The sequence below is a fragment of the Neofelis nebulosa genome, chromosome 17 (assembly GCF_028018385.1).
Source record: "Neofelis nebulosa isolate mNeoNeb1 chromosome 17, mNeoNeb1.pri, whole genome shotgun sequence".
In the NCBI taxonomy this organism is placed as follows: domain Eukaryota; kingdom Metazoa; phylum Chordata; class Mammalia; order Carnivora; family Felidae; genus Neofelis; species Neofelis nebulosa.
Window position 1 is genome coordinate 20,501,356 of NC_080798.1, and position 17,539 is coordinate 20,518,894.

The 17,539-nt window shown below is 50.4% G+C and overlaps 2 protein-coding genes across 13 annotated transcripts in view; both read left to right on the forward strand.

The window, feature by feature from the left end:
* Positions 1 to 4,712, forward strand: part of CEP89 (centrosomal protein 89) — a 70,569-nt gene extending 65,857 nt beyond the window's left edge. For 4 of the 6 annotated variants that reach the window (XM_058708229.1, XM_058708230.1, XM_058708231.1 and 1 more), the window contains one exon: positions 4,329 to 4,712. In XM_058708229.1, the coding sequence (XP_058564212.1) occupies positions 4,329 to 4,485 (157 nt within the window). In that variant the 3' untranslated portion in view covers positions 4,486 to 4,712. Of the gene's footprint in view, positions 1 to 908; positions 985 to 2,549; positions 2,632 to 4,328 lie in introns of all 6 variants that reach the window. The other 2 variants (XR_009256081.1, XM_058708233.1) reach the window with 2 other exon arrangements.
* A 10,357-nt stretch (positions 4,713 to 15,069) lies between these two features.
* The window catches only part of SLC7A9 (solute carrier family 7 member 9), a 28,018-nt gene continuing 25,548 nt past the window's right edge, over positions 15,070 to 17,539 (forward strand). For 3 of the 7 annotated variants that reach the window (XM_058706382.1, XM_058706384.1, XM_058706383.1), the window contains exons 1-2: positions 15,074 to 15,188; positions 15,743 to 15,900. In XM_058706382.1, the coding sequence (XP_058562365.1) occupies positions 15,805 to 15,900 (96 nt within the window). In that variant the 5' untranslated portion in view covers positions 15,074 to 15,188; positions 15,743 to 15,804. Of the gene's footprint in view, positions 15,189 to 15,224; positions 15,441 to 15,742; positions 15,901 to 17,539 lie in introns of those variants that run through there. The other 4 variants (XM_058706386.1, XM_058706385.1, XM_058706387.1 and 1 more) reach the window with 4 other exon arrangements.

Below are 17,539 nucleotides of genomic sequence, written 5' to 3' on the forward strand. Positions count from 1 at the left end.
ATCTTCTATGGTTATCTTTAGGTCCCCAGTTAAATGTTGCTAGTTTCTTTATAGTTCTTTATTTTGATTTACCCAGAAGTACCATTTCTTTACTTACCGATTATTATAAATAAGGCAACAGGCCCAAAATGGGCCTCACTGATGCTAGTCCCACATCACCAGACCAAGACTTGACCTAATCAGTTTTGGCTCTACCAGAAAGGGAATCTTAAATGAATCAATACGGAATTGCCTGGTCAGCCCTAGTTAGGTCATGCCTGGGAGACCCTGCCATCCCCTAAAGAAAAGTTAGTTTGCAATAACCAGCTCACTTTTGCCTAGTAGAACTTCCTTGTTCCTGCTCCCTTCTGCCTGTAAAAGTCTTTCATTTTGTACAGCTCTTCAGAGCTCCTTTCTCTCTGCCAGGTGAGATGCTGCCCAATTTAATTTTTGCTCAAATAAACTCAAAATTTTCATACTTTCTCAGTTTATCTTTTAACATATTGTCTCTTGCATCACCGACCTTATTTCTCAGATTAGTTTCCTTCTTTGTAAAATGCATCGTTTGGAAGTTTCTTTAGGGGCGCCTGGGTGGCTCAGTCGGTTGAGCGTCTGACTTCGGCTCAGGTCATGATCTCACAGTTTGTGAGTTCGAGCCCCGCGTCGGGCTCTGTGCTGACAGCTTGGAGCCTGGAACCTGCTTCGGATTCTGTGTCTCCCTCTCTCTCTGCTCCTCCCCCGCTCATGCTCTCTCTCTCTCTCTCTCTCTCTCTCTCTCTCTCTCCTTCAAAAATGAAATTAAATAAATAAATAAGAAGTTTCTTTAGTAAGAGTCTGTTGGGAGTAAGTTTTCTTAGTTTCTGTTTCCCTGCAAATGTCTGCATTTTTGTAAGGTAATTTTTGCTAACTACCGGATTTTACTTTGACAGTCTTTTTATCTCAGCATATTCCATTATCTTCTCTGTTTGAGAAGTCTGTTTTGACAAGTCAAAAGACAAGTCTCTGGTAAGCCTCTGTCATTTTTAAAAATAATTGATCACCGGGGCGCCTGGGTGGCGCAGTCGGTTAAGCGTCCGACTTCAGCCAGGTCACGATCTCGCGGTCCGTGAGTTCGAGCCCCGCGTCAGGCTCTGGGCTGATGGCTCGGAGCCTGGAGCCTGTTTCCAATTCTGTGTCTCCCTCTCTCTCTACCCCTCCCCCGTTCATGCTCTGTCTCTCTCTGTCCCAAAAATAAAATAAAAAATGTTGAAAAAAAAAATTAAAAAAAAAAAAAAAAAAATAATTGATCACCTTTTCTCTTAATTCTTAAGATCTCCTCTGTCTCTTGTATTCTGCAGTTTCATTGTTATGTGTTTAACTGTAAGGTTCTTTTTTACTTATCTATTTGATAAAAATTATTCTCCATATCTGTGATTTTAGATCTGTGATCTTAGATTTCCATATCTAGAAAATTATCATCTCTTAAAATAAGCCATTATCTTAAAATAAATCGTTTCCTCTTATTCTTTCTAAGTGTCCTTCTGGAACTTAGATTAAATAAATGTATGTTAGATCTTCTTATTCAATCCTCCACTTGCCTTATGTTTTAAATTTTCCATCTCCTTGTTTTCCTGGTCTACATTCTGGGTAATTTCTTCTGCTCAATATTTCTGGTTACTAATTCTCTCTACAGCTGTGTACTGTCTCACACGACCAATGAGGTTTTTTGTTTGTTTGTTTGTTTTTTATCTCAACAACAGCATATTTTGTCTTCAATTCTATTTGGTTTTTTTTGAAAATCTGCCTAGTCATTTTTAAAATAAATTCTTGGTCTTTGCTTATTTCAAGTACATCTCTTATTTCTTTTTTAACATTTCATTCATAGTTATTTTTTCCACATCTGAAATTTGGCAGAATTTAAATTTGTTTTTGGGGTACTTGGGTGGCTCAGTTGAGCAGTCGACTTCAGCTCAGGTCATGATCTCACGGTTTGTGGGTTCGAGCCCCACATTGGGCTTGCTGCTGTCAGCACGGAGTCCACTTCGGATCCTCTCTCTTGCTCTCTCTTCCCTTCCCCCACTCACACACATTCTCTCTCTCAATAAATAAAAACATTAAAAAAATTTTTTTTAATCTTGCCCTATGTGGCTTCTTTCTTTTTAGAATAACTTTTTAACTGTGAACTCATATATAGTTGAATTTAATCTGTAGAATCCTGAGGTTCAGGATCAAGGATGTTTCTCACCAGAGAAGACTTGTATTTGCTTCTCTTTGGTGCTAGAAAATATTTCCAAACTTGGAGCCACTTTAATTTTCTTACTAATTTTTAAAATAGGCTATAGTATAGTAATGCTTTTAAAAACATACAAAAAGACTTTTAAAGTATCCACAATGCTATTATTACATTTATAAGGTATAACTTCTTAATATCATATTTTTCTGAACTGCATTTGTGGTGATTTCCTCTGCTTAATATTACAGTTTACTAATTCTCTCTTTGGCTATGTCCAGTGTACTGTTTAACCCATCCACTGAGCTTTTTTTCTAATTGTCCCAAAAATGGCTTTTCATTCTTGGTTCCCTCCACATAGGTCCTGGGGTTGCCCAGTCATGGGGAACAATGTAGATTCAAACTCCCGATCCACCTGAGAACAAGCCAGCGGCTCCAGCCCTGTAGGAGACACTTAGTCTTTCAGAGCAGGTTTCTCTGGAAGATGGGCAGATTTTCTGCCCAGCCATGCTTGCTTTGAGGGTCCTTCATGTGCCTCCACTTACCTGCCCAATTGTGGAACACTTAGTTCAGAGTTTTTCTGGGAAGAAGAAGAGAACTGTGGATGTGAGCAAGCCCTGGGGTTTTCTGTCATACCTGGTTTGCATGGGCCCAGCACCTAGTCTCTATTCTACAAAAATATGGGTTTCTGTCATGGGCTTTTGTCCTCAGAGCAATACCAACATTCTATTGCCTGCCCCTGTGCCTTCAGTTTAGTCTTTATTTTTTCCTGCCCTTAGAGAGTTCCTATTTATTCATTCATTCATTCATTCATTCATTCATTTATCTATTCATTTATCCATTTATTCATTTATCTATTCGTTCATTTATTCATTTATTCATTTACTTATTCATTTATTTATTCATGTATTCATTTATTATTCATTCACTCAATCATTCATTCATTCATTCTCTCTCTCTTTTTTTTTTTTTTTTTAAGCGAGCCAGGCAGAGCGAGCCTGACCCAGGCCTTAATCCCAAGCCCTCACCATCCCGTGAGATCATGACCTGAACTGAAGTTGGTTGCTCAACTGACTGAGCCACCCAGGAGCCCCCAGAAAACAGAAATAATTAAATAGTGTTCAACATTCAGTGAGCATTAGGGGCCTTGGAAGGAAGCAACAGTTAACAAGAGAAGTGACACTGGACAAGTGGGCATGTCACTGGCCTCCCTCAATCTCACTGGCCTCCTTCTTAAACAGCAGTGTTCAGCCCACTTGGTAGTCCAGTTTCTAGCATCTTCCATAACCACCTGGCTATGTCTGTGAAGGAGCTGGCTTCCGCACCCTGCCCTCCTGCATGAGGCCTGCTCCTTCTTCCAGGCTGAGGCCAGTCTTTCTATCTCCCTGAATCCCCCATGGCGTCCACCATCCTGTGAGGTGGTAACTGATACCCTGTCCTCCAGTGGACGTTGGCCCTGTGAGGACATATATACCTTGCAGGCCCTGTTTCCTCAGCACTCCACATGGTTCCTGTCACAGAGTCCCTGGTACCCTTTCCTTTCCTCACACGTCTTGGTTCCCTCTGGGTGCTCACTCCCAGCACATGGGCTATTGAGGCCAGTCTTCTCTGTGTCCTCAGTTATAAGCCCCACTCCCTGCGGTCCCCTCCTCACCCCCAGACTAACTCTTTATGTCCGGGCCCATCGTTGGCTCTACGGACGGTGCTATGAGAGGTTCCTGAGTGTTGGCCAGGTCACAGTGGGGGCAGGTAGAGGGTGCACAGGAGAGGCGTGCAGGGTTCATGCTGTGTGGTCACCCACAGCCAGGCCACTGTGCCATAGGTCAGCCACTGCAGTCACTGTATTTTATTCTTATACCTGTTAATTCTATAGAGAACAAAGGTCCAAAATAAAGGAAAAGGCAAAACGTAGAGAGGAAAGGTAAGAAGTCACGTTTAGCCTGTGGCTTGTATTTTTTCTATTTCCAGGGGGTCTCAGTGCTTCATTCAACTCCGGGAGTCTTTGCCTGAGAACCCAAGCACAATGGGACCTGTTCTCTGACATTAAGCATTCTTCCCTTTGAGTTCTTACTACTTTAGGAGTCATAAGGGCTCTGTAGATAATTTTCTCCTTGTGCTATTTTGTGTGTATTTCTCACAGAGAAATGGAAGGCAAGCTTGAGGTTGTCTGGGAGTCTACCTCTAAGGAGAACCGAAGAATCCGAGAGCTTCTGCAGGCCACGCTGGAGAGGACCGGCACGTGGGATGGCACTGGAGAGGCATGCTGGACGGCTGAGGCTCCAGCTACCGTGACATGAAGCCACCTCCCACCACCTGCCACATCCTGGGCTGTGACCAGGACCGCTTGGCCCTGGAGCGCTGCCTTTCCCCGGACCAGAGACACAGGACAAGAGCAGGCACCCGCCTTGCCCCACAGCGTTTCTCTTCCTCGGGGCGAGGTAGAAACAAACTGTCTCAGACATTTACTCCATTTTTTACACGTTGCTTTATGTAAACAATACAATGCTAAACTTGATTTTTGCCAGTGCGTGTCCCCTGGTTGCGTCTGTGAGACCCGCCGCTCAGGGTGACAGCTGACCTGATGCTCTGGCCTGGCTCTGGGCTCCTAGGCCTGCAGCTGGGGGAGTACTCGGGCTGTGTGCTCCACGGGAGGTAAGTGGCATGAGCCCAGTGATGGTCCCGTGCCCTGTGTTAGCGTTTTGTAAATGAGCGCTCGCACTCCAGCCGCAGGAAGTTCCACAGAGTCTGTTCTGCCCCTTCCCCTACCTTTCCTTATCCTCTTGGGAAGGCAGTTTGCTGGGGCCGCCTGGCACCAGGGTAGGGCCCCTGCCCCACGCCACCACTGAGAAGGGTGCCGGGGACCCAGGTTCACTTCTCTGTGCCACCCCCAGTCATCCCAGCCCCTCAGGACCGTCCCCTGGCACTTCCTGGTGGCAGTGCCAGCCACCTCAGGCTGCTTGTCCCTGGCACGCCAAGAAAATGAGGGACAGTGGGCTGCACAGGACCCTGAAGAGCAGTATGGAGGGTAGAATCCTAGAACCCTCGCGGCTTGGGCATGCACACTGGCCAGCGCCGGCCCTCGGTCAGATGGAGAAGTTGATTGCTGCTTGGGAAGCTGAGACAGAAGGTCACAGTTGCCTTACATTTTGTTCAGTTTGTTCAACAGTTAAACAATGCCAGTTTATTTTCATTTTACCAGGGGTAGGGAGACTCCCCAGGGTTTAAAACTACGTATCATTGCCCTCCTCGATGTTATTTCAAAAGAATCCACCAGCTCTCTGGAGATCCATAGACAGGCTGAGAGGTGGCAGTCTCTCGCCTTTCGGACCTGGGCTTGTAGGGTGGCTCGTCCTGGGAACACTGCAGTTTGTCACACACATAGAGAACCGCTTTTGTCATTCCTGTCCTTTTCCCGCCTTCTGTGAGAGCATTTTGTTCCCTGGGGAAGTAAACGTTTGTACATCTCTGCTTTAAGTTTGTTACACTTACATACTTTGTTTGTTACAGAACATTGCAACTTTGGTGGCCCCTGGACCTCGTCGTGGCCAGGCAGGGGTGGGGTCATGCAGCTCTTGGGCCTCCCGCCGGGGGCTATCCAGGGTGCAAAGGAGGGCAGGACAGGCGAAGCGGCGACAGAGAAGCCCAGAGACTGAACCCAGGCCTGTGTGGAGGAGCTGGAATGCCCTGGGCCTTGCCGGATGGGCAGGGCTCCAGAAGCTGGAGAAGTCCCGGGAGGGGTGTTTGGGCAGAGGCGAAGACCCGGGGACAGCAGGAGGTCAGGGTGGGCAGGGAGGCCAGACTGCTGGGAGGGATGACTGCTTCATCCTGCGGTTTCCTGTCAGAGCAGTAGCCGGTGCTGTTCTTCCTGGTCCTGGGGAGTCTGCATATGGCTCTAGAATGATCCTGAGCAGGCAAACAGTTATAAAACATGCCCCAGGAGCTCAGTGAGCCCTGCTGCCTTTGGTTTTGGCAAAAAGCAGGGGAATTCAGTGTCGGATGGAGCGGGCCCGGGGCACAGCCGGGACATGGGTGTGAGTTTGGGGTGAGAACAGGTGGCGAGCTGCCCTCAGCTTTCCGGTCGATCTGTGCAGAGGGCACGGGGGTCGGAAGTGGCTCCAAGAAGGGTGGGAGAGCCCATCCTTTCCCGGCAGCTTCTCTGTGGAGATCAGTGTGTCCTCCAACTCTGGGGAGGGCAGAAAATCCTGAATTGTCTTTCTTTCAATGCACTTTATTTATTCAGCAAATACACATGGAGTGCTTATCTCTGTGCCCCGTGTCGAGAACAAAGGCAAACAATTCCAGACCATGCTAGGTGCTTGGGCGAAAACAGGACAGAAACAACGAGCCCATAACCTTAATGGCTGCTGTGGGAGCTGCTGGCTGAACGCTGCGCAGGACATTCCGAAACCTCATCGTACAGAGGCATGGTCATGATCTTACCCTCCAAAACAAAAAATAATACTTTCAAGAAACAGCCCAGAAGGTTCTCTTCTCCTCCCATCTCCCAACGCCCTGCCCCCTATCTCGCAGGAAAGCTCACCTGGTTCGTCTCTATGTGCTGTGATAGCTCCTTTGTCTCTGAATTCCCAAGTGACGGTTTGTGCTGGCCTGTGAAACCCTAAGCCACCACACGAGGGGGTGGCCCTGGACTCGGTGCGGGGTACACGGAGCAGCTGGCCAACCTTGGCTGGCAGGAAGGCCAGCCAGGGAGAATGAGCTACATGAGAAATGTAATTTCTTGGGGGAGCATGAGGGGGGGGGGGCAGGCAGGAAATTCCTGAAAGGCTTTGGGCAGGACGGGACGTAGCATTTCAGTGGGTGTCAGATGCTGAGTTGGATTTCCCCAGAAGAAAATTCTGTAAAGAAAGACAAAGACTCAGTAAGTATAGGAGTGGAATTGTGTCCCCTTTAAAAAAGATGCGTTAGGGATGCCTGGGTGGCTACGTTGGTTAAGCATCCGACTTCAACTCAGGGCTTGTGGGTTCGAGCCCCACGTCGGACTCTGTGCTGACCTCTCAGAGCCTGGAGCTCCTTCAGATTCTGTATCTCCCTCTCTCTCTGCCCCTCCCCTGCTCATCCTCTCTCTCTCTCTCTCTCTCAAAAAAAATAAACACTTAAAAACATTTTTTAAATAAATAAGATATGTTGAAGCCCTAACCCCTGGAACCTTAGAATGGGACTGTATTTGGAAATAGGGTTGTTGCAGAAGCAATTAGATGAGGCCAGACTGGAGCAGGGATGGTCCTTATGCCAGATGACTGGTATCCTTAAAAGAAGATTATGTGAGGACAGAGACACCCAGGGAGGACACCAGGTGACAGCCGTCAGGGTTGGAGAGATGTAGCTCCAGGCCACGGAACACCAGCGACAGCCCCCGAAGCTAGGAAGAGGCCGCGAAGGACACCCCGCCTTGGGTGTCAGAGGGAGCATGGCCTGCCCACACGTTGACTTTGGACTTCTAGACTCCAGACCAGAGACAGTAAAACTGCTTGTTTCAGAGCCAAAAGAGAAGGAAACAGAACAGGACCCCAGAGCCGTGAGTTTCCAGAGTGAGCAGGGTCTCCGAGCAGTTACAGGAAAACTTGCGTGTGTGTTGGAGCACATGGCCATTCCAACCATAAATTTCCTGAAGTATTCTAAACGTGACTCAAGTATTTCTAATGAAAATCTAGCCCCCAGAGTGAGCTGTGCTGTGAACGTCAAACATACACCAGACTCCAAAGACTTACTGTGAAAAGAATATAAACTATCTCACCAATAATTTCTCTACCGGTTACATGTTGAGGTGACATTTTGTATGTAATTGAGTGAAACAAAACCTATCGTGAAAGTCGATGCTCTCACCTATTTTTGTTGTCATTTCTACTTTTTAAGAAATGCGGCCACTTAGAAAAACTTCCAAGCGCGTATGTGGCTCACGGTGTGTTTCTCTTGGGCAGTTCTGTAGGGAGCTAAATGTGAAAGGCAAAACTAAGCTTCTAGAAGACAATTCACGACTGCAGGTCAGGCAAGGATCTCTTGAACAAAACCCAGAAGGCACTAACCACAGAGGATGACATGACAATTTGACGACAATACAATTAATGAAGAGCTCTTCGCCCGCGTGGCGGGACAAGCCACGTAGTGGGGAGCGTGTGCCACGGCTGACAGACGCCCTTCGTCCAGAGAGAGTGAAGGAGGCCGGGAAGCAGAAGACAGCCCAAGAGAAAACAGCGGGAGAGGCAGGGACAGGCGTTTCGAGGGAGTAACCTAAATGAGTACGTGCGGAGGAGACCGGGAAGTCAAGTGACACACGTCTAGCCCATCAAAAACGCCAAGTGTGTGACAAAGCCAACCTAACACGTTTGAGAGGCAGTAGGAACGGGGCCAGAGTCTCCCGTCCATTCAGCCCCCGGATGGAAACCCCTGCTCTGTCCCCAAGGCCGGGGGCCGGCGAGCACGTGGAGGAATGAAACCCGCACATCCACGGGCGTCTTCCCCATGTTGTCGTACCAACACCGCGAGTCCGCGCAGAACGCGGTGTGGATCCAGCCGTGCGGTGTTCCGAACCGTGCAAAACGGAGCGGAGTGTTCTCCGGGGACGCGGGTGTGTGGCAAAGCTCCAGAGAAAAGCTCGCCTGTCACAAACTGAACATGCGGTTCCCGCGGACTCTGGATTCATGGGAACGGCCGCTCCTCAGCTCAGGGGTCCGTGCACGGGCCGTTGATTGTTTTGAAGACATACGGGAGGCATCAGGTGACCATTTTTGTATGGGCACTCAGAGAATGAGTCGAAGTTTGCTTAATCACAGAATTCCAGTAAAGTTTTGAGAAAGTCAATGGGACATAAGACTGTAGACGGAAGGTACGTTTTGGACCAGTGTGGCCATGCGGCACTGGGAGAAGCGGGTGGCACTGAGGACTCTCAGGACTCGGGGGCGGGGAGCCTTGGAGGCTGGGGGCTGTCTTTGGGGACACGGAAGACCAAAGTGGACGCTGGGACGGCTGTGGTCCCAGGAGGGAGGCTGGAGGGGTCCAGACTCTGGAAGTAAAAGCAGAACACGTGCAGAAGAGGGAGGCTTCGAGAGGCTTGGGGACCGTGAAAGCGTGTTCACTGGGAACCCACAGGGCCGCCCGCCCCACTCAGCCTGCTGTGGGCTTCTCTCCCGTGACAGTGCCCAGAAGGCAGCTGACCACTCAGGTGGGGCAAGGAGGGTGGCGGGCGGGGGCGTAACAGAGGCCACGGAGGGAAGCAGACAGCCAGTGCGATGCCTGCCCCCAGGACTCCCCTGCTCAGAGGCACCCGCCGCTTCCTAACTATTCTGTCATTCTTAACAAAAAGCTTGTCCATTTGGTCCCCTCATCAAGCCCTGGACTGCACCATAGCCCCAGCTACCCAAATTCTGGGGGCAAGGCCAGGAAGGGGGCTCCGCGTCGAGTCCGGCCTCCAGGGTTTGCATGGAGCCTTGCAGCCCCGGGAAGAAGGAGGCCAGGCTGGGTGCCTGCCCCGTGCTGTGGGGCAGACTGTGACCCAGCCCTGTTTCCACCTGCCCCTCTCTGGTCTAGGGGTGGAGCGCCCACAGAGCAGGGCCCTCCGGAGGTTCTGCAGGGGCCCTGCCTGCTCCTGGAGGGGGATGTTTCTCACTGCGCGCGGGACCATTACCTGGTGCAGCTCCCAGGGGCACAAGTCTCTTGTGGAAGTTGAGGACAGGGTACACTTAGGTCAAGCACTGAGTGGGGGGAGGGGGAGATGAGCTGTATTGAGGAGTGAGCGAATTCCTGTGAGGGAAGGGCAAAAAACCACAGAAAATGGTTCTGTGAAGAAGGGCCATCTTATTGGAGCAAGAATGTTCCAGGTGAAGGCACTTGTGCCCCAGTGGAAGGGGAGGAGGAGTCAGAGGAAATAGGAGGGAAGGGAGGTCAGGGCCTGCCTTGCAGGACCTGCCTTGGAGCCACGCTCTGGCTTGTCCCTCGCCTTGGTCGACCACCTGTGACTGCTCGGTACTGGTGTCCGGGGTGGGGGTGCATGCAGGGTTTGCAAAGTGGAACCAGCAGAATCGGCAGAAGAGGGCAGAAGCTGGAGCAGGAAGAGAAATGCGTGGATTCCAGAGACGTAAGACTGGACCTTGATGAGCCAGAGCTGGGGCCCAGCGGCCAAGCCTATAAGCCTCCACCCAGTGCACGTGAGTGAATTGTGGGGGGCAGGAGGAGGGGGAGCAGAGGAGAGCCTTGGGTAGCTCTCCGGGCCTCACAGACCCCCAACACTGTTCCCAGAAGCCAGAGCTTGTGAACTGTCTGGCTTGGACCCACTTCCTCTCAGAACTGAGCTGACTGGGTAACGGTCACCCCTCAGTTCCTCAAGCAGCTGGGCTCAACGGGTGGGGTTACTTCCCTCCAGGAGGACACACACACACGCCTAGATATTCCTAGAGCTGAAGTGTGGGTCACTCTGGGCAACCTCTCTGTCTCTACACAGGCTTCCCATCAGCAGTAAAGACCCTCAGGTGTCTCTCCTCTAAATGAGAACCTTCTCCTAGACCCCACATTCTCCCCACCTCCGTGGGGAGCCTGACCCCTGGCCCTCTGCTCACTACACAGCCTGGCTGCTGTGAATATTTGTATACAAATTTTTGTGTAGATGCGATTTTATTCTTTTTTTTTTTTTTTAGAATTTAAATTTTGATTTTGATTTTAATTTTTTATTTCTTTTAAATGTGAAATTTATTATCAAATTGGTTTCCATACAAGACCCAGTGCTCATCCCAACAGGTGCCCTCCTCAATGCCCATCACCCACTTTCCCCCTCTCTCCCACCCCCCCCCGTCAATCCTCAGTTTATTCTCAGGGTTTTTTTTTAATTTTATTTTTTATTTTTTAAAATTTACATCCAAATTTGTTAGCATATAGTGCAACAGTGATTTCAGGAGGAGATTCCTTAGTGCCCCTTCCCCACTTAGCCTATCCCCCCCTCCCACAACCCCTCCAGCAACCCTCAGTTTGTTCTCCATATTTATGAGTCTCTTCTGTTTTGTCCCCCTCCCTGTTTTTATATTATTTTTGTTTCCCTTCCCTTATGTTCATCTGTTTTGTCTCTTAAAGTCCTGATATGAGTGAAGTCATATGATTTTTGTCTTTCTCTGACTAATTTCACTTAGCATAATACCCTACAGTTCCATCCACGTAGTTGCAAATGGCAAGATTTCATTCTTTTTGATTGCTGGGTAATACTCCATTGTATAGATATACCACATCTTCTTTATCCATTCATCCATCGATGGACATTTGGGCTCCTTTCATACTTTGGCTGTTGTTGATAGTGCTGCTATAAACATAGGGGTGCATGTGTCCCTTCGAAATAGCACGCCTGTATCCCGTGGATAAATGCCTAGTAGTCCAATTGCTGCATCGTAGGGTAGTTCTATTTTTAGTTTTTTGAGGAACCTCCATACTGTTTTCCAGAGTGGCTGCACCAGCTTGCATCCCCATGGACGCGGCTTTATTCTTTTTGGGTAAACAGCCAGGGCTGGATTTGCTGCATTGTGGGAATGCATATATGTTTAACTGTTTAAGACCTCTCCAGCACATAAGGACAGCTATGGCATGGCTCCACTTGATCTACTGTACTTGGTCAAAGTCAGAGGGACAGAAAGTAGGATAGTAGCTACCAGGATCTGAGGCAAAGGAGCGAATGGGGAGTTAGTGTTTAAAGGGTACACAGTTTAGGGGCACCTGGGTGGCTCAGTTGGTTAAGCATCCGACTCTTGATTTCAGCTCAGGTCATGATCTCACAGTTTGTGAGTCCGAGCCCCACATTGGGCTCTGTGCTAACAGCACAGAGTCTGCTTGGGATTCTCTCTCTCTCTCTCTCTCTCTCTCTCTCTCTCTGCCCCTCCCCCACTCATGCTCCTTCTCTCTCAAAATGAATAAAATTTTAAAAACTTTAAAGGGTACACAGTTTCAGTTTGGGAAGATGACCGCAAAGTTCAGGAGATGGATGGTTGCACAACACTGTGAACACACTTAATGAGCACTTAAAAATGGTGACAAGGAGAAATTTATTGCTCTATATATTTTGCCTCGATTACAAAAGAAATCTCCAGATTTGCTTCTTTGAGAGCTGCTAAGAGAGTAGGCCTTAGAAGTTCTCATCACAAGAGGTGCACCTGGGTGGCTCAGTCAGTTTAAGTGTCTGAATTCTGCTCAGATCATGATCTTGTGGTTTGTGGGTTCAAGCCCCACATCAGGCTCAATGCTGTCAGCCTGTCAGGGCAGAGCCTGGAGCCTGCTTCGGATTCTGTGTCTCCCTCTCTCTCTCTCTCTGCCCCTCCCCAACTTGCACTCTGTCTCTCAAAAATAAATAAAAATTATTAAAAATTTAAATGTTAGAAAAATGTTTAATTAAAAAATAAAATATTAAAAAATTTTTAATAAAAAATGGACAAAGTCCTAAGGTAGAATTATACTATCCCAATGGCTCTTGGATATACATCGTTTCCCAGATAAGAATTTATAAATTGTGCTTCCCTTGCTAATTGTTTTATGGTTAGACTGTAAGTCCTTGGCATTTAAAGACATTGCACATTCCACTGACTCTTTACAAGTTCCTCTGCTTAGAATCCAGGTAGTAGGTGAACACCTGCCATGAGGTCTTGGTGGTTGCCCAGAGGCTCTGAACCATCAGCAGCAGCGGCGAGAAGGGACAGAAGACCGTGTGAACTCAGGAACAGAAGAAAGTTTAAAAACTCGAAGGCACGCCTGGAACCAGCTGAGGCCAGTAAAGGCAGATCCAGCGTCTGTGTGAGGGTTTGACCCTCTGAGGAGGAAGGTGAATCAGAACACAAGACATTAGGAGGCTGTGGAGAAAGGTAGTCCCACGGCCAGGCCAAGCATGTCCGTAAAAACCGTTACAGGACAAGGGAACCCAAATACGAGACCATATGTACCAAATATGAGACCGTAACATAACATAAAATGCAGACGGTGATAATATCATCATCTTTGCAATGGAAAAAGCACCGTTTGAAAGTGAGGGTCAAGAGCCTCAGCAGAAACTTAAGAAATAACAGAGTTGTATGAAGGAAACCTGAAACTTCCCAGGACGCGCGCCGTAAGAGGGAACCGCTGCAGGGAGCAAAGCCCCAGCGGTGGGGTGGGAGGGCTGGACACACAAGAAGCCAAAGGTCACGACGAATGGCAGGAGTGGGGGTGGGGAAGTGGGTGAAAACAAATCCAGATGATTTTCCCTGAGGGGGAAAAGAACTTCTGCTAATTGGTTGAACACGGACTCTGCCAAGAAAACAGCGAAAAAGAAGAAACAACAGCTTTATGCAAGGAAATGCTCACCACGGACCCCAATTTAACCCAGGTAGATTTCTGACCCTTGAAGGAGCCGCGTGCCCAGATGTTCCAAACTCAGCACTTGGCAGAGGCCCCAGAAGACCAGGGGATCCACCCCAGTTGAATGCTAACTTTCTGCAGTCCTTATGGTTCCAAGAGAGGGCGGGGTGCCTGGGGAGAGGCTGAGTTACCTGTGGTCACGTGGCCGGCTCCGGGCGGGGCCCTCCCACCCCCCACCCCACCCTGCCCTCCTCAGGTGATTTCTGTTAGAACATCAGCCCTTTGGAGGCAACCTTGACCCAGGGAGGATTCTGCAGTGTTTTGCAGATCTAGACGCCCCAGCAACTACACTCTGAGCGCTGCTGTGTTAGCAGAGACTTCAGGAATGACACAAAGAAACCTGTGGGAAGGTCCTGTGTGGGGCAGCACGTCCTGCCCCGGCCTGTGGCGTCCATGCTCAAGGTGGGTGGGCCCACAGGTGAGCCCTGTGCTCAGAGGTCAGGGGAGCGGTTGCTCTGATGAGTTGCGTGGGACCCTGACTCTGAGACAGCGAGGGTCCCCACATTCTCCAGATGCCTTCAAGTGACAAGTCTGAGAAATCTGCCTGCCCGGAAGTGTGGCCACCCGTGGCTTGCCCTGCTGTTTCTTGTTGACCCTTGGTCTCTTCTGGATATCGGGGATGCTGTCGTGTTTACTCCAAAGCAAAACAACCGGAAGGATGTGGTCATGATAACAGCACAATGCTCCAGGCTGGACTCCTCCATCCAAAGAAAAAACTTATCTGAGACAAGGGATTAGAGCTGCCACCTGAGTCAGCCTTCGTGGGGAGGGTGGGTCTGTCCCCAGCCCCCTGAGCACATCTGAGGCACCTCTGTTCCTTCTCTGAGTGAGCCGGACCTCTGTGGCCTTCACGCACTCCATTATCTCTGGGGCCTCAGTTTCCCCATCGGGTAAGGGCCACACAGTGGATCCCCTTACTGCTCCACGGGCAGGGTCACACAGACTGGGCCACCTGAGCAGCAGTACCACCTAGTGGAACAGTCCCGGTGTTGGAGCTGCACATGCAGACAGCAGGTGCCTGCGGGAGGCCTCAGGGCTGGGTCCACATTCTGGCAAACTCTTCTGCAGCTCCAGGGGTGCCGGAACCCGGTCACTGCCAAACGTGAGTGGGAAAGACCTGCCCCCTCCTCCTCCGGGCTTGGCCAGAAGCAGATGGGAGGAAAGCACCCGCCCTGCCCAGCCCAGCAAGTGACACGCACGGCGGTTCCTCTTTGTGCCGCCTGACCTGGGTTGTAAATACAGCCCATTAAGGCAATAAAAGACTTGGTTCCAAAGTTTATCCCCTCGGATGCCAGTCTTCGGAGGGAGTTGTCCTTACAGGATGTTGCTGATTTGGGGGAATCTGGTTAAGGACAAAAACAATGTTCTAGACATAAATGAACAACACAAAAACATTTGTGCACAGAAACTGGCTTGCCTGACCCTCCCCTTTTTGTGTGCTGTGTCCAAGCTTCATTGCTTAAAAAAAAAAAAAAAATGTGTTTAATAATTACCTTCGTTGACCTCTGTACCTTCTGGCTTCCTCCACTCCTGGGCACAAGACATGGCCATTCCTAGGGCGCGACAGTGCAGACGCAGCCGCCAGCCTCGCTGGGCGGCTCCTGGACTCCGCGAGGTCAGGAAGGTAAGGCTGAAGGGCGATGGGAAGGTTCGCTACTCTCCTGGCCAGAGGCTGAGAGGGACTTTATTTAGAGAAAGGGGACAGGAAATGACCGCCAGCTAGTGAGCCTCGAGCCGAATCTCCTCAGCATTCCATGCCCGGTCTCACTCAATGAAAAGCATCCCCTTGGCCTGCCCCAGGCGCCTCTACTCTTGGGCAACAACTACGAGGAAAGCGGTCATTCCTCGCCATTGATGCCACTGAGTGTATTCCAGTGTGTTCTAAAATACTTCTTTTTGCTTTTGGGAAAAAAGAAGGTGGAGGTAGAATGACTTTCGAGTGCATCGTTGCTGACGAGCAGGAGCTGATCGGTGGGGGCGGGGGGCCTTGGAAAAGAGCCCGGGACCCCCCTTCCCCGCAGCATCAACGGCGGTCGGGATGGGTTGTTAACCCTGGGACTGAGCAAGTCTACCCTAAAACAGTAGCTACTCATCTGCTTTTGGAGTCAGGCCCCACGGGCCCGGAGGCTGAGAAGGAGAGCCCTCGCCGAGCCCGTGTCTGCATCCTGTCCACTGCAGCATCTGCTGAGTCGAGGCCCATGCCCTCCTTGCAGCTGTCCTAGAACTGGCAGGAGGGGAACATGGAGGAGACAAGCCTGAGGAATCGGAGAGAAGATGAGAAGTCCATCCGGAGTATCCAGAGTAAGGAACCCAAGACCACGAGTCTCCAGAAGGAGGTAAGGTTGGTCCCTGGGCACCGGCCCTTCCCAGGTCAAGGGCAGCAAGGAGGGGCCCCGGTGAAGTCCCCGCTGATCTGCGTTGTAAAGCACATCTCTAAGTGAGCAGTTCTTTGGATGCACCTCTTTCCCTCTGGCCAGTGAACTTAGCATTTTTTTGCGAGGTTACCGCATGTGCTTCTGTGTGCCTGGCGAGTACCTGGAGGGGCTGGTGTTTGCCCAGACCGATGGCCTCGGGGCGGGGGGGTGGTCAGACAGGACCTTCTGATGTTGGGATCCCCTCTATAGTGTCTTTACCAAGAATCTGCCCCTTGTGTGTCCCTCGTATTCCTTCAGTAATGGGAAACTCATTCTGCTTCAGTGAGTCTAGCAGGGGTGGTGAGTGTGACGTGGGTCTGACATGGATGAGCCCTCTGAGACGGAATGTATGTAGTAATGGCTGGAATTGGAGGTGCCTGCGTGCTAGAGGGGGTCAGTGTCACATGGGGCTGGCAATTGAGCTGCAGGGAAGGGGAGCTTTGTGGGGAGGGGGGAGTGGAGACAGAACGGAGCTCGATGCAGGTGGATGGGTGTGGAAGGACAGCTTCAAACTCACAGGATGAGGAAGGAGAGTTCCAGAACAAGATCAGAATGGCTTCGAGGGCCCAACTAGTGGCCTGAGCTCTGGGCGGAGCCTCCGAGAGCTCCCATGCCTGATGGCAGAGGGGATGGAGGAGGGATTTGGGGGACAGCACCACTTGACTGTGGGTTGGCCTGGGAGCTGGGGTCCCTAGGAGTGGCTAATGCATGTTCCTGCCCACCGAACAGCACAGAACTAACTCCAGGTGGTCCTCAAGTCATTCCTAAACTCAGGCGGCTTCGAAGTGAATGCTGAGGGCCTCTGGGCTGGTCAGCCACATGGGCCATTAGAGGAGAAAAGCCGAGACTAACCCGCTAGTGCACCCCGGCCCCGAGGCCAACACAGGAGCTGACCCTGCTCCCTGGCCCCTCCCCGATTGCGTGTGACCCTTGCTGGCAAACCGCGGCCGGGGGCTTCCGTGTTCACTGGACTCAACCCAGTAATTCCGTACATGACGTGCAGATCTTCAGTGTTCAGTCTGATGGGTATTGACAAACTCCTCACCCTAGAAAGCTCCCTCTTGCCCCTTTCCAGGTGGACTCCCCACCCCAGCCCTGAGTTTCTATTCCCATAGGTTAGTTTTGCCTGTTCTTAAATTTCATAGGAATGGGATTCCACGGGACGTGTCCGAGGCGGGGCTTGTCGCTAGGAAGCGCATACCCTGCAAAACGGCATCAGAGAAAGTTCACAGCCCCCAGATGTTTCTGCGCCTAGAGGCCTGGGTTTCTCCCGCCTGTCCCCACCTCTGCTCCCGAGAGGCCAGGGCCCCTGGTCAGGACCCCCAGCCCTGATTTCACTGTTTGCTAAATCAGCCTTCACCGTCTGGGCCCCTTTGTCAATAAGAGTAGAGGTTGGGAGACTGGAACCTGAGCCGGGTCTACCCACTCTGGCTGTAGATCCCTGGACAGTCACGTGACCTTCCTGGGCCTCTATTTTCTCCCCTGTCCAATGGGGTCATGAGGCCGTGGTGAGGATGCATGGACCTGATGTAAGTGAAGCCTGGTGTTTTGCTGCAACAGC